The sequence below is a fragment of the Vigna umbellata genome, chromosome 6 (assembly GCF_029865625.1).
Source record: "Vigna umbellata cultivar VRB3 chromosome 6, Vumbellata_1.0, whole genome shotgun sequence".
Classification (NCBI taxonomy): domain Eukaryota; kingdom Viridiplantae; phylum Streptophyta; class Magnoliopsida; order Fabales; family Fabaceae; genus Vigna; species Vigna umbellata.
The window spans coordinates 9,440,637-9,465,706 of record NC_142170.1 but is presented as its reverse complement, the minus strand read 5'-3'; the positions used below and the strand labels follow the sequence as shown (position 1 = coordinate 9,465,706).

Below are 25,070 nucleotides of genomic sequence, written 5' to 3'. Positions count from 1 at the left end.
ATATTTAATTTTATAATAACAATAATAGTAATTTTATTATTTTTAGTTATCATTAAACAATAAACTCACGTACATATTTTCACTATTATAATATTAATATTAATATATTATTTTGAATTTTTATTGAAATGGAATTGATTAAAATAAATGACTAAATTAAATTTTTAGATACAGTAGAAATAAATTGTATATTCAGGAAGTTATCCCTTCTTCATCCCTGTTGAAATCATTATTATGTTTGTGACACTGTTAGATATTGAATATAGAAACTTCTATAAGGATACAAAATTTGGTTAATCCTATTATTAATCAAATTTTAATTTAATTTAACTTAGAACATTAAATCAAAAGAAACGACATCGTTTGTAGGTCGTTGGGTACTCTCAGTTATAAGGCCACTTTGATCAGTGATGCTGCAAAATTCTCCGATCTGCTTTTCATTGAGCTCCATTTCTGTTCCATCATTCCATGGCTACCACTGCTTCATCCCCTTTCAAGAAAATTCAGATTCAAAGAGATGACACTGTGAGTCTAATCTCTTTCATTCCCATTACATTTGTTTTTCTTTCTTTATGAACTACATGCACTGCTAAATTCACTCATTTTATGGTTTCCATTCGTTTATGAAACATAATCTTCCTTTTGTTTGGAATTTCTAAAGCTAAATTCATCGTTAACTTGTTTATTTCCCTGTTGATTGGATTCCATGAACATCTTTAGTGAATATTTTTTGTTTACTGCATACCCAAAAATAAAAGTGACAAGCTTTTCTTATCCATGTGTTGTGATGATAAATTTACATCATAGATATTATCTTGGGTCTTCTTCAATATCATCTTTTGTAACGAAATGCTACCTTCACTGCACTTAACCTAGTGGACAATGCTATACATGCCCAATAATCTGCGCTTGACAAGTAAATTGTAGTTAGATCTGATTATTTCATGCTATGCTAGTAGTGACCTACCATGCCCAAAAAGTTTGATGTAGCATGAAGTTGAGTTTTAAATTTTAGATTCGAATTGTTTAAACAAGATACTGTTCCCAGTCATGGTGTTGGACCTAATTTTTTTCTATTCCCTTTACCTTTTCTCCGACATACTATAACTATTCCGTGTTAGCTGTCTAAGCTGGAACTCACAGTTTTTATTTGTTATGCAAATTTTGTTTCCAATGTTCAGACATTTGACGCATATGTGGTTGGAAGAGAAGATGCTCCTGGAATTGTTGTGATTCAGGAGTGGTGGGGTGTGGATTACGAAATTAAGAACCATGCTGTGAAGATTTCTCAGCTTGGTACTGGGTTTAAAGCTCTTATCCCAGAGTAAGATAAGATAATGGACTTATAAGGCTTGTTTGATTTGAGAGATCTTTTGTTTTCACTTTTAATTAAAAAAAATGTCACCTTGCTTTCAAGTTCGTATAGAACACAATGAAAACAACTTTTTTTTTTTCTTTTTTTCCCTATTTCCTATACAGGCTTAAAATAGAAATTAAAACAGAGCATTTTCTCAAAACAAACGGCCCCTAGTTTTTTCTAACTCCTTTTATAGGCGGCACTGTTTCCCATGGTATATACATTTGGATGACCAATGAGTTTTACTTTCTTTTAACCAGTCTGTACAGAGGAAAGGTTGGTCTGGATGTAGCTGAGGCTCAACATTTGATGGATGGTCTTGATTGGCAAGCTGCTGTCAAGGATATTGCTGCTTCTGTTAACTGGCTTAAAGCGAATGGTTCGAAGAAGGTTTGATATTGTTTGTATTTAGAGTACTTTGTTAAGATAAATATTTTATTTTTTAACCTGTGTTTTTAGAGTTCATTGTGCTTTCATCACAAGGTTCTTCTACTTTTTATCTACTCATAATAACCTCAGTGTGAGGTTTGAAATGGGATACTTTAAGTCTTATATGTAAACAGGTTCAATGAATGAAAAGGAAGTTGCTTTGGTCGCAGCTTGTAATTTACTTATGATATCTCCAAGTTTTCTGGTTTTGAGTTTTAGTTTGGAGTTCTATTGTAAAACTAGATTTATACTTTTGAGTTTTGATCCAGTGACTGGTGAAAATAGTGAATGTGAAATTCTTAATCCAGAAGCAGCAATGCATAATCCCCATTGGATCCCTTTTTCTTTCATTTGCGATTTAGAGGAATATTTTGTATGATCATATTTATAGATTGACCCAATTAGGTTAGAATTGCTTTACATAATCCCCATTGGATCCCTTTTTCTTTCATTTGCGATTTAGAGGAATATTTTGTATGATCATATTTATAGATTGACCCAATTAGGTTAGAATTGCTTTACATAATCCCCTGAGCTTTTGTGTTTTACTATAAATATAGGTCTCTCTCAATAGGGTTTTTGTTAGAAGCGTTTGTTGGGCTTAGATAATTATTATGGATGGCAAGCCAGTGTCTTTATAATGTTTGATATGGTTGATTGTGTACTTCGATTGAAGGCCTAATAACATTGGTTTATATGTTGTTCAATGAAGTTTTTTTTTTTTTTTGTTGAACTGTATATATATTAGGAGTAAACATTTTGCTTTAATAATTAAAATTATTTGATCATCATTTATTGCAACAGGTTGGTGTAACTGGATTTTGTATGGGAGGTGCTCTCTCTATTGCTGGTTCTGTCTTGGTTTCAGAGGTTGACGCTGCTGTAGCATTCTATGGAGTTCCTTCTTCTCAGCTTGCAGACCCTGCCCAAGCCAAGGCTCCTGTTCAGGCTCACTTTGGAGAGCTGGATAGTTTTGTTGGCTTTTCAGATATCACAGTATGATAATTTCCTTGCAATTCTATCTTAATTTCATTACTAAGATATACGCAGTAATTATCGTGCATGAGTTTTTCACCTTCGTGACAGAATCATTGGGCAAAACACAGAAATTTTATCTTCGTAACTCTTTTTTTTTGTTAACTCCCCACTCTATTTTTTATCTCCCCATTATCAACCACTTATACCAACGAGCATACCCAGATACCCTGAGTAAAATTGAGAACATTTTGAAGTTTATATGATATATTTTTCAATTTCCCCAAGTGGGTGTCTTTTAAGAGAGACAAGTGCAAGATTTAGGGAAACAGAAAAGGAAGGAGAGAGAGCACAATGAAAAGGTTCAAATTTAATGAACTAAAGTGTATTGATGTTGATGTCTCAGGCTGCGAAGGCCTTGGAAGAAAAGCTGAAGGCATCTGGAGTTCCACATGAGGTGCATATCTATCCTGGCAATGCACATGCATTCATGAACAGGTCTAGTGATGGAATCCAGAGGAGGAAGAGCATGGGAATGCCTGATGAAGATGAAGCTGCAGTTCAGCTTGCATGGTCTCGCTTTGAGACATGGATGACTCGTTACTTGTCTAGTTAGATAACTCCACACTTCAATTCTGATATCAGATGCTTCTTGTTAAGTAGTTGTTTCCTCTAGTTTCGGATTCTCATTTGTGAAATTTGACTTGAGAATTATACTTTTCTGGCTTTTATTTGAACAGTGCTGAAAAGCATTGCTATTGTTAATATTGGCTTGTTGTGATGCCTGCTTATTTGTGTCTGGTAAGTCTGCTATGAGTGACTCAGTGAAAAAGAGACAAACAAGCATCATTTGGTTCAAATTTCTTCTTTCCAAGTTTCTAAAAGCTTCAATGGAACTTTTATCTTTTATTCAAAACAATGTTTCTTTAGCTTAAAATTTGCTTAAGCGAAATAAATTACCTTAGTGGACATTCTCTATCAATAATTAAGCAAGAAGAAACAAGAATAACAATAATTAACTAAATTTACAAAGGCATCAGACACACGAAAATAGGTTCAATTGCACTAAATCCCGATTAAAGAAAAACTTCTAATTCATTTCTATACGTATGCAGAGTTTCTCAACTTCTAAAAGTCGACTTATTTTCTAATGCTCCAGGTTTCAAACCAAATGGTCCTTAACGCTTTAATTCGAGCTGAGGAACATTCTTGTTTCTTATTTAAGCTTCAAGAAAATTTCTAGGAACACAATCAAACAACCTCAAAGATTAAGTATAAAAAATTTAGTTACCCTATTAGAATTTTCTCAAAACCATTTTAACATTAGAAAATAGTGTTTAACATAAATATAGGTAGCACCCCAATGATTGAGAGATATTATAGACTTTCCAACAACTCTTTCATAGAATGTTTATCAAAAGAAGTTGACCTATTAAAATAGACAATTTATGAACCCGGATCACAAACTCTAATCTCATACCAAATTAAGTTTTAAAACCAATCAACAATAAATAAATTTATAATATATATGTTCATATTATAAAATCTCAACAACTAAAACGTGGGCTCTTTCCATCTATATTAAAAAAGTCCTATGTAAATAATATTTTAGTTGAAAGATCAACTAAAATGAATAGAATCCAGTTTTTTTGAAAAAGAATCAGAGAAATGATTTGGTATCAATAAATTATGAATTAATTCATATAAAGAATTATAATATCATTTTTAATTCAAAATCTTAATTGATATGATTTATAAGTTTTTTTTTCATATGAATAATTTAACTTTCTCATTTTAATATACTCACATTTAAATATAAACAAAACTGAATAACTTTTGAAAAAATTATACAATAATCTCAAAGGTAGTACAAAATGTAGCCATACAAGACAAGTATGACTTGGTCTGGACATGACACAACATCGTGGTTTATAAAATAAACTAGAAGTTAAGGAAATGCTGCTTGTTCTCATTGGTTTGGTTTTTCTGAAGTTTGTTGCATGTTCCATGAACTTGACAAGGGAATAATAGAAGGAAAAAAATATTTAATTAAAAGAAAAACAATTGTAGGACTGAAATGAAACTTTTATATTTTAAAAAGAAAAAGAATAAAAGATAATATCAAATAAATATAAAAAGGTTTTTTAACTCCATAATATAAAAAGAATAAATATCACTATCCATAATATAACTCCATACTTTTACGTCTCTTAAAAAAAATTTACGTATTGAATTTGATGCCTCTTAAAGAAGTTTCATCCAATTTATAATGTTAACAAATGTTACTTTTTTACTCTAAATAGTAATATAATTATAAAATTATTCTTCATTAGATAATTTTTAATAAAGGATATACTCTCAAATGGTATCTGTTGTCATTACTATTTTTATCTTTTCCCGTTGTAAATCTATAACTTTTTTTAAGAGATATGAAAGCATCCTTAGTCGTCGTAATAAATCTTCTTTATAGTTGTAAATTACTTTTTGTAGTGCTGTTACTGTTTCTTGCTTCATGTCTTGTCTGTGACCGTCTTTATTAGCTCATTTTTTGCACTTTGACTTCTGTGCACATTAACGACTTTTCTTCTCAAACTGCAAATTATATTTCACTCAACAGTCATTAATCCGTGGTTAATATATTTATTTTAATTCTATTCATAATTACCATAACATTCCACCATGTAAAAACATTAAATGTAAGTTTTTATTTTGATGTCTTAGAGATCTCAAAACGGGTAACTCGATTTAGTCCACAGAAGTTAGTCACTTACGTCTTGTTTACTTGAATGGATTGGAGAAGAGTGATTGAGTGAATTTGATAGGATTTGAAGATAGATTTTGTTGTTGTTTATTTGAGTGAATTTAAAGGTAAACGAGAATGAATTTGGAAGCAACATTTGTGAGAATTAGTGTAGGATTTGATTGATATGATAAATTAAAAAAATTTACTTCCAAATCCACTCTCATTTACCTCCAAATTCACTCAAATAAACAAAAAAAAAATCTTCAAATCCTCTCAAATCCACTTAATCACTCTCTTCCAAATTCATTCAAGTGAACAAAAGCTTTAGTAAGTTAACTCAACCCGACTTACTTATTAACGAGCTGAAAAAAATTCAAACCCGACTCGATTTATCATGAGTTGGTGGGTTAAACGGATTGACTCACTGGTTCACTTAATTATAAGTTTTTTTTAAATAAAAAAATATAATTTTTTTAATTCAAATCTAAATAAATTTTACTCTAAAACGATGTTTGAAACTCCAAAGACAATTCAAAATAAAAAAATATCATACAATCCAAGCTTAGTCCTGAAACAAGCACAAAAAACGAACAAATAAATTTTTAATATTGATAATTTTTGTATCACTTATCCATTTATAAAATATTAGAGTTTTGAGTAGATAAATCTATAATATTTTTCTCTTAAAACATCTTATTTTTATCTCCATCTACAATATAATAAAAAAATACTAATTAATAATATTGAAACATAAAATAATAAATAATCAAATTAAATTAGTTGGGTTGATGAGCCAACCCGACTCAGCACGAGTTTCAACCCGGATGAGCCGGATTGTAAGTGAACCGGGTTGAAAACTAATCTGCATAAAAAAATTACATTTTTCGAACCCAACCCCACAAAAACCCGTGAGTAATAATTTAATATACATTAATAATTTAATTTTAATAGATATACAAATTTTAATATATTTTTTCATATCAAAATATATATTTCGAACATAAAATTAAACATTAAAGATTGATTAGATAACGTTTTAAAACGGATAGTATGGTAACAAACAATAGTTATAATTTATGAGTTAAAAAATAAATTTTAAGTGTAGGTTAATTTTATAAAATAAATTTGTAAGATAAAATTTATAATCATATGTATTATAAACTGACGTACTCAATGTACAACTTTCAAGTGTGTATATATATATATATAAATAGTTTACGTCAGTCTCAAAACAAATAACAATAACTTCAGAACTTCTTTATCTAGACATGAAAAATTTATCTCACCATTGACGTGACGAAATTCCAAACACACATCCTAAGACGGAATTACGTTATAAGGTTTGCTTCCTTTTAAAACTGAACCTCTATTTTGATAGATATTTTGTTGTGTTAAAGAAAAAGTCTTGATAATTTTGCAGAAAGTAACAGAATTGGTTGATATTGGCTGTGTCCATAAAAGGACAACCGAGTCGAAGGAAAAAACGAAGCAGCGATGACAGCAGTTAAGCGCAAAGTCGAAATCAGAAACAGCCGTTTCTTCTTGGATAAGGTTGTTGAAGTTGAAACCAAAGTAACGTTGCAGAGAATATGTTAGTGTTCACATTGGAGCATGAGTTTGAAAAACATAGGAAGGCAGAATCTCAGCCAAATTTGACCATGTTAAAGGATGGTAGACTCTGGCGTTGCCATCTTGAGCTGGTATGATGGCTACATTTGTTCACGGGGCAAGACTGAACGCACTGCCACAGTGTGAACAACTCTAACACGAAGAAAAGAATCATGTGATGATTTTGGAAAATAAAAAAGACTTGTTGTTAGAATGCTGCTGCTACGCTCTCAACAATCTCTCTCCAACCATTTATTTTTCCATACCAACCAACCATAAATTCAATTATTGGACCAGACATTTCCATAGTTTTATCAGTTTAAGATTCAGATTTGTCACGTTTCATTGTTTAATAATGTCTTCATCTCCAACACATATATCAGACTGCATAACTCAAGAGATGTTCTTCCATTCCAAGATCAGCATATATATGTATATGTATTTGAAATTTACCTATTAATTAGTTATTAATTATGATTAATAAATAGTGGCGAATGAATAAATTATACTATCTGTAGGTTAAAACACTGGTTGACTGTGATTAATTTATATCTTAAATGATGAAAAGAGAAGGTATAAAGGACAAAAAATGAGGACCCTGGGGTCTTGTATTGACTAGAGAGATAAAAGAACTGAATGTGAATTGAATCACGTTTTTTCTTCTAAAACTTTCCATGCAAAAATCATGTTCACATGGAACATCATTCATCACCTACTCTTCCTTTTTCTTTGCAAAATATATTGTTATCCAATTTGAAGACGCAACTTAATTCATTTTTAAATCATCATTTCTTATTACGTCGTTAATATAAAATAACTCTTGCATGGTTTTTTCACCTTCCAAAATCATAAAATTCTTTGCTATATTTTCCTGAAGAGTTTTAAGAGTTGATTTTGCAATATACAGACGAATCACTTACTTTACTTAATTTAATTTTTTTTAAAGGAACGTAACCAGGGCCCAAACAAAAAAGTTATTTCTTTTTATTATTTTATAGTCTTTTTAAATAGACGAACGATTAGTGCGTGTTTAAATCAGTTTATCGTAAAAACAATCATTTCTTTTTGAAAATCGTTTATTTCTTAAAATAACTATAAATACGTTGAAATGCTGAGAGTATTAATCTTGCATATAATTTTTATCATACTTAACTTAATAATTTTACTTTAACAAGAGCACTAACTATGTAGATTTATTAAGTATTTAATACAACTTCTTTCGAGAAATTGGGAATTTAATTACTTAAATAATTTGAAAATTTTAACACTTACTCAAATATTACCATATTGCATATATGTATTATTTTATATATGATTTTAAAATACATTATAAAAATTATAATATCTCTAGTATAAAACTATTAAAATAAAATATTACATATATGATGATAATAAAAATTAACCTACAAAAGAAACTATCTATCCTTGTAGAACCACACTAGTGCAGAAAGGACTTTAGACGTATGTTCTTTTGACATTTTGACATCCGACCTCTACCCGACGTCTTTGTGGGTGATGTTAGTCAGACGTCCGTTGTGTCAGGCCGGACGTCTATATAGACGTCCGTTGTGTCAGGCCATCTGACACTACATCTGTTTCACCCTCATTTCTCACAGAAATAATTGAAAAGAAATGTCTTCCCTCATTTCTCACAGAAATAATTGAAAAAAAATGTCTCCCTAAGCTTACACCATTTAGGTGATTATTGCAAAAGAGAAAATAACACATAAACAAACAACACACAAGTAAGGGTAAGCTAGAATACAAACAATTAAATGATATATATATATATATATATATATATATATATATATATACATATATATATATATATATATATATATATATATATATAAATATTATACATGTGATACACATATCACACCAACCAACTAAATACTTTATACATGATCATACTTTGACTAGACTGTCTGGACTTAGAATGAATGCCGAACTATGGCGGATTATGTACTTATGGTGGCCACTATAGCTTTGCAAAACCCTTATCAATTGGGTTTCATACCACACATCACAAGGTTAGTCTGTACTATGTCATAGCCATACTAAAAGCACTTAGATTAAGACCTCCGGCTACTTTCACCACATGCGTCAAACCTATCTATATGAAAATGTATGACCATTAGAGCATCAAGAAAACCTCTAAGACTGAGCTACCTGCGTTTATTCTAACATACTCGAACCACACCAAAAAGTTTTTCCTTGTAACCAACTTTTCAAACCTTGAAACCATAACCATGTCACACACTTTCACATTTGAATACCAATATACATAATCACTAATCATGCATTAAAGTACCATAAACCACCAAAGAAGTCATCACAAAGTTGGTACTACCATTAATGGGGTGTGAAATCCTAAAATTGTTTGAAAAAAAATATTGTTTTTCAGTTTAGTTTTAACTAAAATGATCATTTCTTAAATTTTAGCTAAACAGTAACACATGATATTAAAAAGTATAAAATATTTTTTTTTAAATTATTTTGAGTAAGTTGGATAACTCAAGTAATTGAAATAGCTCACAACAAAAGTCATTTAAAATTTATTCAGTTGACTCAATTTGTTATACAATTGAATGTAGTTTGTCTAGTTCAGTTCCAACACATAACAATTCAGTTCTAAAAATTAGTACTTAAAACATTTTGTTCATATCTATCTTTAACATATGAAAATCAAGAAAGCTCTATGTTATGATTAAGTTTTATATTTTTTTATCACTCAATTCTTTTTATCTAAACAACCATCATCTTATTTTTCTTCTTCTTTTCTTTTCTTAAAGGAGTAATGAAAATACTTTTGTAAGGCTTAATAGTTAAAATTTATTATAATAATTAAATCATATATAAATTAAAATTAAAAAATGATATTATAATCATATTTTTTAAGTATGTTTTGCAGTCTTACGTTTGGAAGTTGATATTAATATTTTTTTTTATTCAGGCATTTTTTAAAAGAAAAAGCAAAAGTAAAAATGTGATGAAATTATTAAACTTTGATAGAGATAATATTTGAAATGTAATGATTAACTTCAATACCGGCAATTAAGGTCCAAATTGAAAAAACATATCACTTCTTTCTCTTCAATAACTTTTTCATATATTCAAACTTGTTTCAAAACATTCTACAACGTTAAAACTATATATAAAAAAGGTATATATAGCTATAACTTCTTATTTGTAATAATATAAAAATTAAAATAAAAAATATTATCATACTTGAAATTTCAACGACATCTATTAATAATACAATAACTTTACATGTAAATAAAAAATAACAATATTAACTAAGAAAAAAAGTCTACGGTTAAATAACACAAATTCCAAGTGATAGTCTGGGGCAACAGCTTGACCAAGTAATCAGTACTTTTCAAATAAAAATCTAATAACTTTTATTTTTTAAAATATCGTTTTTTTTAATTACTATAACGTCAAAGTTTTCATATTATTAGCGAATAAATTTTAAACCAAACAATCACAAAGACTTACTTTTTAATTTTAATTTGGTAACATTTTCTTAAAAAATAAAATATAAAAATATTTTCATGTCATTATTTATTTAATAACTCAATAATAAAATAAAAATAATTATCAGTTATACTCTCTGTTTATACACCCTATCTCTCTATAACAAAAATACATAAAATATAAATATAAATAACATTGACCATTTATTCTATAAAATAACTGCATATGTTTCGTGGTTCAAAATTTGTTCGGTTTGTTGGAAAATTAAAAGAAAAAAGAAAATGGAAACAAAAAAAAGAAAGAGATCCACTTGAGCAGGGTCGACTGGGTCAACCCGTTCCTCTCGATCCGATTTTAACTCGGTACGTGTTCAAAAGATCCCACCAATTAGTTCCAACAACTCAGTCAAATGCGTTGACTCATATACACTTTTTCACCACCTCAACTCACTCCCCAATTATAACATATTTTTGGGATCATAATATATTTTATGTATTCCCATAAAAAAAATTCTTAATCATCAGACATTAAATTTAGGTTCCAGACTATTGCTATATTTTTTTTTAACGAAGAGCTGTATATATTACTAATATGTAATTATATATTACTAACTAAATTCATAAATTGTTTCGTCTGATAAGTTCCATAAAAAAATAACTTTTGAGTGACGCTGTACGCGCTTTCTGAGCGGCGCACGAAAGACTTTGCCCGTTTGACATGTTAAACAAAACATAGAATTTACCTTAAACATGTCTACAGATCTAAGTTTATGAAGTAACGTGAATAACGTAAATAGTAAACCATGAATGGATTCTGCAAAAAGCACTTTCCAAAAGCTTCTTAAATGACAAAAGAAAACAAAAATAAAATAAAATTGTGAATTTATAAAAATTGTGGGTCGTGTGGTAGAGTTTTTGGAATGTTTTCCACGAAATAACAGCTTCATTCTCATGTTTGGTATATAACACAGAAAAAAAGCATTTGACAAACACGAAGGACTTATTCATTCCTAGTCAGTATATGAGAAAGTGTTGGTATTTATTTTTTCTTTTTAGAGTCCTATTCTTGTATTTTCAGCATTTTAGTAAAAAAAAATGAAATAATTAAGAACGTGCATAGTGCAACCCCGGCACGAGTCAGAAGCCAACGAAGACGAAACTTAGTCTGTCATTAATAATAGCATAGCATCCTGATTTTGAAAGGCATGAAGTGTGTAAAATGAAGAAAGATATGGTATTTATTATGATGGGGAAATTGTATAGTATAGTATTTATGTATGTATCTGCATTAAAAAAAAAAGAAAAAGGGAAATCCAATGGAATGGTAGAATATTGAAAGGAAATATAAAGGACACTTGTATTTCACTTTTGGTTTTGGTGTTGTTATGAAGGCTCAACTCCCCTCTTTTATTGCCGAGTCCAATTGCATCATTTACTATGACTTGTATCTCTCTCTTTCTCTTCTCTACTCTCTCTCTCTCACTCCCTAGTCTCCATCTCTTTCTCTCTCTCTCATTCCATTGAAATTTATGGCAAGAGGGGGTGGACTCTCCATTGATTCAGATCCAATTGGGAGCTTCTTCCCCCACAACCCAGTAGTTCTCAACTCTTTTCCCGAAGACAGTAACAACAACAACAACACCATCAGTGGCCAACAAAAGTGGAAACCTGGTTCCAACATGGATGCCACAGTTAGCAGAAACAGGTCTCCATCATCTTCTCCAAACACCAACCCCACCTCCACCTCCACCTCCACCTCCACCATCCCCTTCCAAGTCAACCTTACCTCTGATAACAAAAGGCCCCACATCGACGAGATGGACTTCTTCCCTAACAAGACCGATGATGATGATCGTAAAAACGCAATAAAAAACTTTGCCTCTGCCTCCACCTCTGTACCTCCCTCACTAGACCACCTTCTTCACACACATGATCATTCATCCACTCCTGCTATCTTGGAATTGAAAGTAAACGTGAGTCATCCTTTATCCTACAACACATGTCTTGTCTTATCTTCCGTCGCTCTATATATTCCTTCTTTCTTTATTTATCTTATGATGATGATCTTGATCGTCTGCTCATGAATCTGATATTCTCTCAATAGACTGGTTTGAATCTTCTGACCACCAACACTGCTAGTGATCATTCCATGGTGGACGATGAGACGTCCACTAATTCCGAAGAAAAAAGAGCCAAGAGTGAGGTAAATATATTTATATAACGCACTAATTAACCACAAAAGCATTTATTTTTATTTTGTTTTGTTTTCTCGCCGGAATAATTGGGGATGAATTCAGAAGTTATGTGTTTGACATTTGGTATCTAATTTTTCAGATGGTTGTTCTCCAAGCTGAGCTTGAGAGAATGAAGGTGGAGAATCATAGGCTGAGGAACATGCTTGATCAGGTTAACACCAATTACAATGCCTTGCAGATGCATTTGGTAAGTATTATGCAAGAACAGAAGGAGGAGGAGGGTGAACAACAAGTGTTTGATGGAAAATTAGATGAGGAAAAACAAAGTGGGAATGGGGTCTTGGTGCCAAGACAATTTATGGATCTTGGGTTGGCTAGTAATGTTGATACTAACGAACCTTCTCATTCTTCCTCAGTGGGAAGAAGTCAGGATCTGTCAAAGTCGCCAATAAACAATGAGGTAGCATCCAAGGAATTTGACACCAAGAAGAATGGGAGTGCTAGTGATGAAGGATTTGATCAAGACAAGAAGGAATTTGGAAGGGGAATTGAAAGAGAAGACAGTCCCTCAGAAGGGGTTGCCCCTAATAGCAATGTTCCAAAGTTTAGTCCTCCACGAAACGTTGATCAAGCTGAGGCTACCATGAGAAAGGCAAGGGTTTCTGTCAGAGCTCGATCAGAGGCACCCATGGTCAGTTTCCTGTAGATAACAATTTAGATACAAATTTTTTAGTATTATTTTTAAGTCACTCTAGAATAAGGATTGGAATTCATTTTGGTAATCTGCATAATCCTTTCATTATATAAAGTACTGAAATTCTAGTTCTGATGGGAAAGCACCACAGTTAAGGAACTGTATACAAGTTTTGTCTTTTTTTTCAATTTGCAAAGGCGGATTATATTTATGTATCTTTATTTGTATTTTCACTTTCAACTGATAAAAAAATGTTTATTGTTTCAGATCACTGATGGGTGCCAATGGAGAAAGTATGGGCAGAAGATGGCCAAAGGAAACCCATGTCCTCGAGCATATTATAGATGTACCATGGCAGCAGGTTGCCCAGTGAGAAAACAGGTAGGTCAAGTCCATTCTCAATCTCAATCTCTTACAAATTAAGTTGCAAATCTCATATACTTCAACAAGAAATGAAGATTAGTTTGATACTAGTTTAGCAACAGTGATAACTATAAATAGTGTGCAATAAAATTGAAGTATGGGACTTGGATCATTCTTCAACACAGTTCAACAGTAGAATAAAGTTAGGTAGTGGTACTGTATGAAATTGGTAACTAAATATCTGTTTCACTATTTGTGTAAACAGGTGCAAAGGTGTGCTGATGACCGATCAATACTGATCACAACATATGAAGGGAATCACAACCACCCTTTGCCTCCAGCAGCTATTGCAATGGCACAAACCACTTCTGCAGCAGCTAGAATGCTGCTATCAGGATCTATGTCGAGTGCTGATGGCCTAATGAATGGAAACTTCCTCACAAGGACACTCCTCCCTTGCTCTTCTAGCATGGCCACTATCTCTGCATCAGCACCCTTCCCAACTGTTACATTGGATTTGACTCAGTCTCCAAACCCACTACAGTTCCCAAAGCCACCAAACCAATTCCAAATCCCTTTCCCTGGTGTCCCTCAGAACTTTGCCAATTCCTCAGCCTCATTGCTGCCTCAGATATTTGGGCAGGCACTGTATAACCAGTCCAAGTTTTCTGGCCTCCAAATGTCTCAAGATGCAGACACTTCCCAGTTGAGTAACCAATCTCAACGGCCACCGCCGCACCTCGCTGACACGGTCAGTGCTGCCACTGCTGCCATTGCAGCTGACCCCAACTTCACGGCAGCTTTGGCAGCAGCCATCACTTCTATCATTGGGGGTGCACAGCCAAACAACAACACCAGTACTAATAACAATGGCGCCACATCCAACAACACCGGCAATGCCAATATTACATCAAACAACAACAAATAAAATCAGCAATTCCAATTTCTCAGGGAATTGAACAGTTGAACTAGTTATAGTTTTATAGTTCACAAATTTCAAAATTTTTGTTAGATTAATTTGATTTTTTTTTCCATGTCAAATGGCCTCAAATTAATTTATGTTGAGCCAAATACTTCTTTTATCTCTTACATTTGTTCACTCAGGATATATTGTTATAAGACGAATAGCTGATATTCTTTTCTTTTTTATATGTCTGTGGTCAAAGTTGACATAAGTAGAAAATAATGTGACATTTAGATATAAAAGAAAGCAGATTAGTTTTGGATTTTTTTTATGGATTTGGAAATGAATGGAAAAGGTTGCTTTTTGTTGCATCCTTGTGTTTGATGATGATGTGGATGGGATTTGTATTTTTGTTGGTGAGGGAAGAGGGTAAATCCAGAAGAGAAAAAGAAGAAGAAATAGAAGATAAAAGAAGGGAGGTAGTAGTTGTTTCTTGAAACAAATGGCAGTGGCTAGAAGGAAGGAAAAAGGGGTCAAGAAAACCGTCTGTGATGTGATTCCTGAGACACGTGAAGAAGAAATTAAGATTGTATGAGAAAAAAGATAAGAGACAAGGGGACATCTTCAAGTTCCCTTTTCCATTCTTAGCCCACTTGGCAGCTACGTTATCAGACCAAATGGATCATACTTCTTTCTTTCATGCATCATACTATTCTCTTTTTTTTTTCTTTTCATTTTTCATTTTGATCACAACATGTAAGTATTTCATGGTTTGCTCACTTCGCCATACCTCATTCCGACTCACTCCAACTTGATTTATACTTTTTTAATTTAGAAATTTTATAACTCATATATTAGTAGGTTTACTTTCTCAAAGAATGTTTTGTTAAATTAATTTATTTTATGTATTTATTGAAATACAAAAATAATTAATTTGACTCATTTATTTATTTATAAAGACACATCTAATCATCACATCCTCACGTAATTTAAAATTGAAGTAACCAAATAAATTATGATTAAATATTTTTTAGTTTCTTTAAAACTTTAATATATTTTGATTTATGTGAACAAATATAATTCTTTTAATTTATTTATATAAAAATCTTTTTAACATGTTAAACTGTAATTTAAATTACATTCAAGTTGTTTATATTATTATATTTAATTTCTTTAAAACTTTAATATATTTTGGTTATGTAAATAAATATAATTCTTTTAATCTATCTATATGAAAATCTTTTTAATATGTTAAAATGTAAACGTAAAAAATTCATTTTATTATATTAAAATAATTATATTTATTTATTTTTAAAGTTTAAGAATAAAAAATATATCAAATTTTAACAACGAACAAATTTTAATTTTAGTTCAAATTTAGAAATTAAAAATATATTTAACCTATAAATTAAATATGGAAACTATGCTAATATTGTTTTGTTGAACTTTTACTAATATCATACAGAACTTACATAATGAATAATTATACTATAGGTTTGTTATTTGTGGATTGTAAATTAACCTACTTTAAAACCATCTAATTTATTAGAAAACTAAATCAAATTAAATTTGATTCACACTTATAAAAAAAATTCAATTCAATTAAACTTAAATTCATGCCGACTTCACCTATGGTTGAGTCGAAATGAGGAGAATACTGATTAAGAATCAGTGTTTGAAGAAGAAAAAAAAAATTCCAAAAAAAATAATATTTTTTTAAAATAAAATGAAAATTGAATTGAGAAAAAAGAGTTAAAGATAATAAAACTAAAAAATATTGAAACCAAAATATTAATTAAAATTATATTTTTATTATTATGGAAGCTATTATCATTGATGATTATTTATTTTTATTAATATTTTTTATGTATTTATTTTTATTTTTAGATTAAATTAGTTTTTTCTTTTGTAAAATATTAATATACCTTGTGAGAATCTTTAGTACTATATATATATATATATATATATATTAATTAGTAATTTAATTTAAAGCATATAGAAATATAATTAAAATATGACAATGCAATGTATTGTAAAATGAGTGTTTTCATTATCTATTGTCAAACTAAGAATCCTCTTTAGTTAAGCCATCCAATTGACTTTCAACCATTTTTTGTAGCCAAAAATCCAAAATTAAAGTCTTATAGTCAAGGATAGAATGGTGTTCAATTTAACTTTTTGGATTTTTAAAATAAGATTAAATAAAATAGAAAAATATATTCTATTTCAACTTTTCATTTATCATTCTTAGAGAAAGAGATAAAATTAAATTTTTATTTATATATATTTTTACACAAAAAATCAGATATACATTATTTTTTTTTACATTTCACTACTTTTTATTTCATATTATTTTTTAATAAAATCATATTGCCTATTTAGTTTGAGTACGAATTATTTATTTCAATTTCTCCCTTTTACAACTTGTGCATATATGCGCCTTATTTTCTCTTTAAAAATTTGTAGAAAACTAAAAAAATGTTACTATTTTATCAAGTAATTTCTTAAAATATAAAAATAAAATATAGATAATATTTAGTTTAATTACTTGTATTTTTTTAAAAAACTAAATGCATTCCGATTTCCTAATATTCTGTTATTGAGGGAAGGGAATAATATATGTGAAAAAAAAAGATATTTAAAGTTTATAATTTTGAGTTACAAAACAAATAGAATATAATAAAAACTCATTAAGTCCTTGGACTGACTCAAAAGTGGAATTGGTCCACTTAACAAATTTCTCTGTTAAAATCTTATAAATTTAAATTGTTTTGATAAAAAGTTGAACAGTTGGTGTTTTAAATTTATTTTAGTGCTATTTATTACTGATTAGATTTGAACAGTCAAATATTAGCATAATAAATTCCAGTTTCTGTGGCTGCATGATTGGCAAATTCAGATTCATCATTCTTAATTATGTCACTTTTCTTCTCTCCTCACAAAATAAACAGATTCATTTCATTGTTCTAAATAATGTTTACACACAAACAATATCATTTAATTTTAACAAATAATATGATATTTAAAAGTATATAAATTCCTATTATCAGATAATATATATCTCTAAAAATTTAAATTGCGTGAATTTTAATAAATATAATTATTAACATAATATATCAAACTTCAATAATCGGATTTATTATTTTTCACTCCATAAAAATGTATTAAATATATATTTTAACCAAGTTTACCCTTAGTATAAACACATAATTATGTCAACTTATTATAATATTTTTAGTTACTCTTAAATTATATTCGAATGAGGATACAAATATTTTGCATACTTTTTATTTTTTCTATTTTACTTATAAGAATATAATTCTTCACTTATTTATCAATGATAATTGTAAAATTATCACTAGTTTCAATTTTATTTTCTCTTTTATTCATTTATTCCATTGGTTTTAATTTTTTTAAATTAAAATTAAAATTTTTACTAAAAGTTGTTTGTATTTTATTTGATAATGCTTTGCTATTTGTTCTAGTTTAAAATTTTGATTAGAATTTTACGAAAATTTATTTATATTTTATTTGGTAATATTTTATAGTTTGTTGTACTTTTAAGTATATTAAATGTTTTTATTTGATTACCCCACATGTTTAAATGTTTGTATAAAAATAAATAAATTAATTAAAATTAAAAAAAAATAAAAATTTACAGATAGTTTTTGAAAATTTTAAATATTGTATAAACATGCAATATGTGATTTTTTTTTTCATTTGTGAAAGTAAATATCAACGTAGATAGAGTAAACCCTCAATATATATGGCTGCTGCGGTGTTACATTGCACAACATACTGGCAAAGAGTGTTCAGTTGAATTATAAATTATGTGTAAATAAACTTAAGGTTATGTTGACTTGTTTTTAATTTTATATTTAGATTTTGTATGTTATATTTAAATATTTTTAATCTTATTTTAAAATATTTAAAAGTACATTTTCTATTATTAAAAACGTATTTTGTTAAAATAAAATAAGGTATCTTATTTAAATGTACTAATTGGTCGACGTTTAGAATGAGATATTATTATATATATATATATAAATAACTATTTAATATTTAACAAATGATATACTAATGAATAAATGAATCGCAAGTTGATTTTCAAAGTCCTTTTTTATAGTTAAATAAATATGGATGTTCTTGTGTTCATACCTTGGAAATGTTGTCAATCTTAAAAATGAGTTGAATCTATCAGATTCAAATAAAACTTTCAAGGATGGAATGTATGGGTAAACAAGAACAAACAATAAATAAAAGGTAAAATTGAAAAATAAAAATAATATCCCTCTTGGTGTCTCTATTATAAGTGCAATAAAGAGATTTAATGAAGTTACCCAAAACAAGAATTAAAAAAGAGTTGCATATTCTTAAAAATACTTACAATTCTCACAAGTTTTTAATATTTGATTTTTCTAAAACGTATACAAGGGAAACTGTTTGTTTATAAATAAAAATGTTCAAAATTCATTTAAAGAAGAAAATGTGAAGCAAAAGAAAAAACTATGCTAGGTGTATACGATTTTCTTAATGAAGTAATTAGATACATTTACACACTTAACTTCTTTATTATCAAGATATAATTAGTGCACCAATTTCTGTAAATTGTTCAATTATTAATTAGTTAAATGAGTTCATTTATCTCTTCAAAATCTTTTAAAAATACGGAAAGATTTTATATATAACATCTTATTTAATAGTATAAAATTATTAAACAAAATATTATAGATAGATTTTATATGTAACATAATAGTATAAAATTATTAAACAAAATATTATAGATGTAATCAACAAGTATATATAACCATAAAATTATTATATTACACTCATCCATAAAAATATGGATTGAGTATAAAGAGTTATATAAATACTAATAAAAACTTTCAAAAAAGAAAATTATACAAAACCGGATTTTATCCTAATTTATGTCGTTGCATCGCCTTCACCCTGTACCAGATCAACGCAAACATTTTTATCTCTTCACACTATTAAAATAACCATTGGAAATAAAAAGAATAAACAGACAAACAAACATAGAATAAATGATAAGCTAATGTACCAAAAAGAACAATCGTACAATAGACATAGAAATATTAACACATAAAATATTCAACAATCTTAACACACACAATTATCATACTAGACTATAATTCAGATACATATATTGATATAAGACTCTAACGAGTTATGCACTTATGATATTAAGAGTAAATTTTAATTTTTTATTTATTAAATTTAGTTAATAAGTATGGGAATCTCATGTATATATAAATAAGACGTACAATGGGATTGAGCAAGAGTGTGAATATTTGCTAATACATGAGTACGAAATATACTTACTTAGACTTAATATGACACTTTTTTGTTTTTTACTTTTCTTAGTTTCTAATGTCCTCTTAGTTTTTCCTTGTGATTATGTGTATATATTTACGGGTGTTTAATTAGAGAAAATAAATAAAAACTATAAATAAAAATGAAATATGTCGAAAAAAGAAAAACAAATAAACAAATATTTATGTTTCTGTCAAAATAAAAATTTATATATAAAATATCTTAAGAGACAGTTTATGTTTAATAGTTATAACTATGTGAAAGTAGTTAATATAAGAAAAAGTATTTTTGCATACTTCATTAATTTTATAAGGGTTAAATATATTTGTAGTCCCTAAACTATTAAGCGAATTTATTTTTAGTCTATCTTTCAAAGTAAGGTACATTTTAGTCCTCCTCTTCAAGGAAAGCTTAATTTTGGTCTTCCAAAACCAACGACGTTAAAAAAAAAAAGCTGACATGCCTAACGTCTGGCCATGTGTTGACATTTTTTCTTTCTATCGTTTACATGTTGGATTTTTTTAATGTAAAAGTCAGCTTCTCGCCTTTCTTTTTCCCTGGGCAAAACACCCTCTGTGAGACCAGCAGCACTCACCGAGCCAGCACCCATCGAACCAGCACCCCTCTCTGGTCGGCCAAAGGCGTCTCCGGCAACGCCGTTCGTCGATAGACTCATCGCCAGCAACCGCGAAAGCCCTCCTTTTATGTCTTCTTCTTGTGCGCTAGAGAGAAACACCCTCACTCGGGATGCATTCTCTCGGCCACCGATGAGGCCAGCTGCCGCCGGTGCCTTTGCGACGATCTTGGCCATAATCGACACCGCAAAACACTTGGAAGTGAACACTATGGCCGTCTTCTGCTTGGTCTCGAACATGCCGGAGAGATCAAAGCCCGATAACATGGAGGAGATGAACTCGAACAGGCCCGGAGATATCACATGTTTTTCTTTGATTTACGTGTTTTACTGATTGGCAGTTTTCTTTATGATTTTGAGTTTTCATGGCGTTTGAGCAAACCTCTGTTCCTTTGTGCGACCACTGAATTCAGTAGTGCGGAGTGTGGCGGAAGAGTTTCTCGTTTTGCCGGTGTCTATGGCGGTTCCTAGCGCGATGCCGATTTTCTGTCCTGCGCCTATCTCTAATGCTGGCTTGGTTGGAATGGGGTATGGGAATGTGACTTCGGGAGGTGGCGGTGATGCTGCGACGTTGTGTGTGTGGCCTGCTATGCCAATTCATAATCATAAATCCCTCTGTGAATCCTGTTGTTGGGTTTGTTCATGCTCCTAGTTTTACCAATAGGGTTGGTGCTGTCAGTGGCAATGCTGCTAATGTTTCGAGTAGTTTTGTGGCTGTTACTCATGGGTTTCCTATGAATTTGTGGGGTAACTGGGTTGCATCGGTAATGGCCCGGATAGTATTAATTGTGAGTTTTAATGATTTGGCCCGGATAGCATCATGTGGTTATCAAATATCAACTCCCTAACGAGGATCTGGATGCATTATTTCGGTTTCCTGCCCTCTATTGATGAAGCTTGGGAACCTTGGAATTGTCTAGACCTTTTAGCCCCCTTGATGAAGCTCCTTGTCCTAGCCCCTCTGTTGATGACAGCTACCAAAATACATCTAATAACATGTTTGATGTTCGACCATTTAGGACCATTAGAAGGGGCGATTTGCGATCACGGTGGAGGTGTTCGAGGTGGCGTCGGAGGTGGTTGTGGTAGAGTCGGAGAGAGAAGAAGGGAGAGGATCGGGGAAAGATTAACAGTTTCAGAAAAAAAAATTACGTGTCACACCACCGTTAGGACGTCAGCTTTTTTTTTAACACTGTTGGTTTTGGAAGACCAAAATTAAGCTTTCCTTAAGGAGGATGACTAAAATGTACCTTTCTTTGAAAGAGGAACTAAAAACAAATTCAATTAATAGTTTAGGGACTAAAAACATATTTAACCCATTTTATAAAGGTTAAAAATATTTTTGATTTATAAATTTGAATGAGAAATTAAAACTTGTTTCTATTTAATTTTGATATATTTAAATTTTAAACTTTGAAAATAAATAATTATAATTTTTTAAAATTAAGTTAAAAGGATTATATATATTTTTCTTTTAAATGTGAGAATCAAACTGTATTAAAATTAAAAAAAAATTATTCAAATTTAAATTTAAAAACTAAATATATTTAATCTATTTTATGGCTATTTTTTTTTTGGTATGATGAGATGTGTTATGATTTATGATATGTGAGGGAGAAAGCTTAAGAAAGTGAAGTGGAGAAGGGTGGTGAAAGTGGGTAAAGTTTAGAGTTGAGGTGGTAAAGTGATGAATTTGGCAGTAGCTTCTGCCTTTCATCATTTACTTTTTGCATGCTTTCACTGCCATAACAGAACACCTTATCATTCATCAACATTTCATTCACTATTCTCCTGCTTCTGACTCATATGTTACCCAGCAACTAAAGTTCCTATCATATTGCTCTACAAATTTTTCTGCAATCATCACCAAAGATTATAATTCTCTGCTGCACAAACTCTTCATCATCCTTCAATAAAAAGCTTCGTCTTTCACGCTAACTGCATCAAACACTGCTTTTTGCCTCATCAAATAAGGAATTCAATTGATTGCCTGCATCATCTTCCAATTCAGTTTTCAGCTTATATTACCCTTCTAATCATATTTCTCATACATCTCCATTACTTCTTTATTAGTCATTTCCTCTATTATTATGTCTGCTAACATTTTATACTATACTTTCGGCCTTTTTCCTTCTGTACCCCTCATTTCTTCTCACACTCTCCTAATTTTTAAAATGACCATTTTATCCTTTCTAACAGTAACCTCTACATTTCCTATTATACAAACTTTTCAAAACAAGTTCTATGAAATTTCTGTAACAGAATTTTTGGAATAGGATTTTCCAAATTTCAAGATTTCTATAACAGAACTTCCAAAACATATAAAATGCATTCGAGAATAAGTTTTTCAAAAAGAACATTCCAGAACAAGTTTTTCGAATTCTATATAATACCTTCTTAAATGAGTTTTTCAAAATGAACTTTCCAGAAAAAGCTTTCTATAATACATGAAACTTTTCTTTTTGCTACACATCCTCTCTTTTTCTTCTTTCTCTGTGTTCTCTCTTTCTTTTTTGTCCAGTACGACAGCAGTGCTCATATGATTTAATTGGAAAGGTTATTTTAGTCTTTTCATATAGTAGGAATGTCATTAGTAATGATGGGTGCAGAAAGCAGAAGCCTGCTTTTGTTACAATCAAGTGCCCAGTTTCACTTTGGGTAAGATTACAAGAAGGTCTAGTCTAAGGATCTTAGAAAGAGTGTTTTATCCTACACCTTCAAGATCTCATCCTGTACCTCCAAAAATTCTACTTTTAACCTTCTGACATTTCATTATTATCCTACACTTTTAACTTTATAAAAAATTTTATTTTTAATTTTAATAAATATATTCTTATTTTTTTCTTTTTCTTATTAAAAAGATTCTATATCACCTTAATAATAACTAAATTTAAAATTCAAATATTATTTAATATAATTTTATATTTCAATAATTATTAAAATATGATTTATGTTATAATAATAATTATATTAAAAATATAAAAATAAAATAATTAAAAATAAAAATAATAACAAAAAAGTAAATTATATTAAATAAAATATTTAATATATTCAAATATATTAAATTATATTAAAATATTAAATTAAATTAAATAATTATTAAAATTTAAATAATAAACAAAATTTTAAAACAGTTATTTATCAAATAATAAATAAAATTATATTAAATAAAATATTTAAATATACTAAATTATATTAAAATATTAAATTAAATTAAATAATTATTAAAATTTATATATAAAATAAAATTTTAAAAACATTCTTTATCGGATATCGATATCCGATTTATAACTCATCGGATATCTATATCCGATTGACAAATTTTTCAAAATTTTGTTTTTTTAAAATTTTAATATATTTAAATATATTAAATATGATTTTGAGTATTATTTTTATTTTTATTTTTATTTTTATTTTAGTTATTATTTTTGTATTTTCTTAATAGAACTATTTTAAAAATATAAATTATATTTTATTAATTATTAAAATATAAAAATATAATAAATAATATTATAATTTTTATTTAAGTTTAATATTTATTAAATTTTAAATAAAAAGCAAAGTATTAACATATTTTATAGATTGTAATATATAAATAAGCTTTTTAAAATTTTTATTTTTATTTAAAATTTAATAATTATTTAATTTATTTTAATATTTTATTATAATTTAATATATTTGAATATATTAAATCAAATTTATTTTTATTATTATTTATTATTATTTATTATTATTATTACTATTTTTATTATTATTTTTATTATTTTATTTTTATGTTTTTAATATAACTATTATTATAATATAAATTATATTTTAATAATTATTAAAATACAAAATTATTTTAAATAATATTTAAATTTTAAAATAAATTAAATTAAATTATTATTAAGGTAGTGAAGATTGTTTTTAATAAAAAAGAAAAGAAAATAAAAAAATATTTATTAAAGTTAAAAATAAAGTTTTGAAAAAGTTGGAGGTGCAGGATGATGATGAAATGTCAGAAGGATAAAATTGAAATTTTTGAAGGTGCAGGATGAGATGTTGGAGGTGTAGGATGAAACACTCTCTTAGAACAGGCCTTGAATGGAAAAGGGGCAGCATCTTCAAAAGTGTACAATCCAAAATACAAACTAATGGTAAAATTTATATTTTAGATTTTCAAAATACAAAAAAATAAAAAATGAATTTTTTATTTTATATTTTGAAATATACAATTCAGATTAAAAGAAATTATATTTCAAATTCTACATTCTAAAATATGAAAATTTATGAAAGTACAGGATGAAATTATGGAGTTGTAGGAAGAAGCTACCTTGAAAAGGAATCCTACAACCATGACCATTCACACATAA

The 25,070-nt window shown here is 28.9% G+C and overlaps 1 protein-coding gene and 1 pseudogene across 2 annotated transcripts; both read left to right on the top strand.

Annotated features, from left to right (window-relative positions):
* The first annotated feature begins 368 nt into the window (after positions 1 to 368).
* LOC148196764 (uncharacterized) lies at positions 369 to 3,552 on the top strand. The gene is made up of 5 exons (XM_088092327.1): positions 369 to 525; positions 1,182 to 1,324; positions 1,618 to 1,747; positions 2,591 to 2,782; positions 3,168 to 3,552. Exons 1-5 carry the CDS (start codon positions 469 to 471, stop codon positions 3,375 to 3,377), a joined length of 732 nt encoding a protein of 243 aa, XP_087948453.1. The 5' UTR covers positions 369 to 468; the 3' UTR covers positions 3,378 to 3,552.
* Positions 3,553 to 11,965: 8,413 nt separating this feature from the next.
* LOC124846603 (putative WRKY transcription factor 31) lies at positions 11,966 to 15,121 on the top strand (annotated as a pseudogene). The gene is made up of 5 exons (XR_015780412.1): positions 11,966 to 12,567; positions 12,699 to 12,797; positions 12,929 to 13,480; positions 13,751 to 13,864; positions 14,112 to 15,121. The product of XR_015780412.1 is annotated as a putative WRKY transcription factor 31 (transcript).
* The last annotated feature ends 9,949 nt before the right edge of the window (positions 15,122 to 25,070 follow it).

Excerpts from the sequence above, each read along its gene's own strand:
- LOC148196764 (XM_088092327.1), top strand. The coding sequence starts at position 469 with ATGGCTACCACTGCTTCATCCCCTTTCAAGAAAATTCAGATTCAAAGA. Across the intron at positions 526-1,181 it reads AGATTCAAAGAGATGACACT|ACATTTGACGCATATGTGGT; the intron begins GTGAGTCTAATC and ends TCCAATGTTCAG. Across the intron at positions 1,748-2,590 it reads AAGCGAATGGTTCGAAGAAG|GTTGGTGTAACTGGATTTTG; the intron begins GTTTGATATTGT and ends TTATTGCAACAG.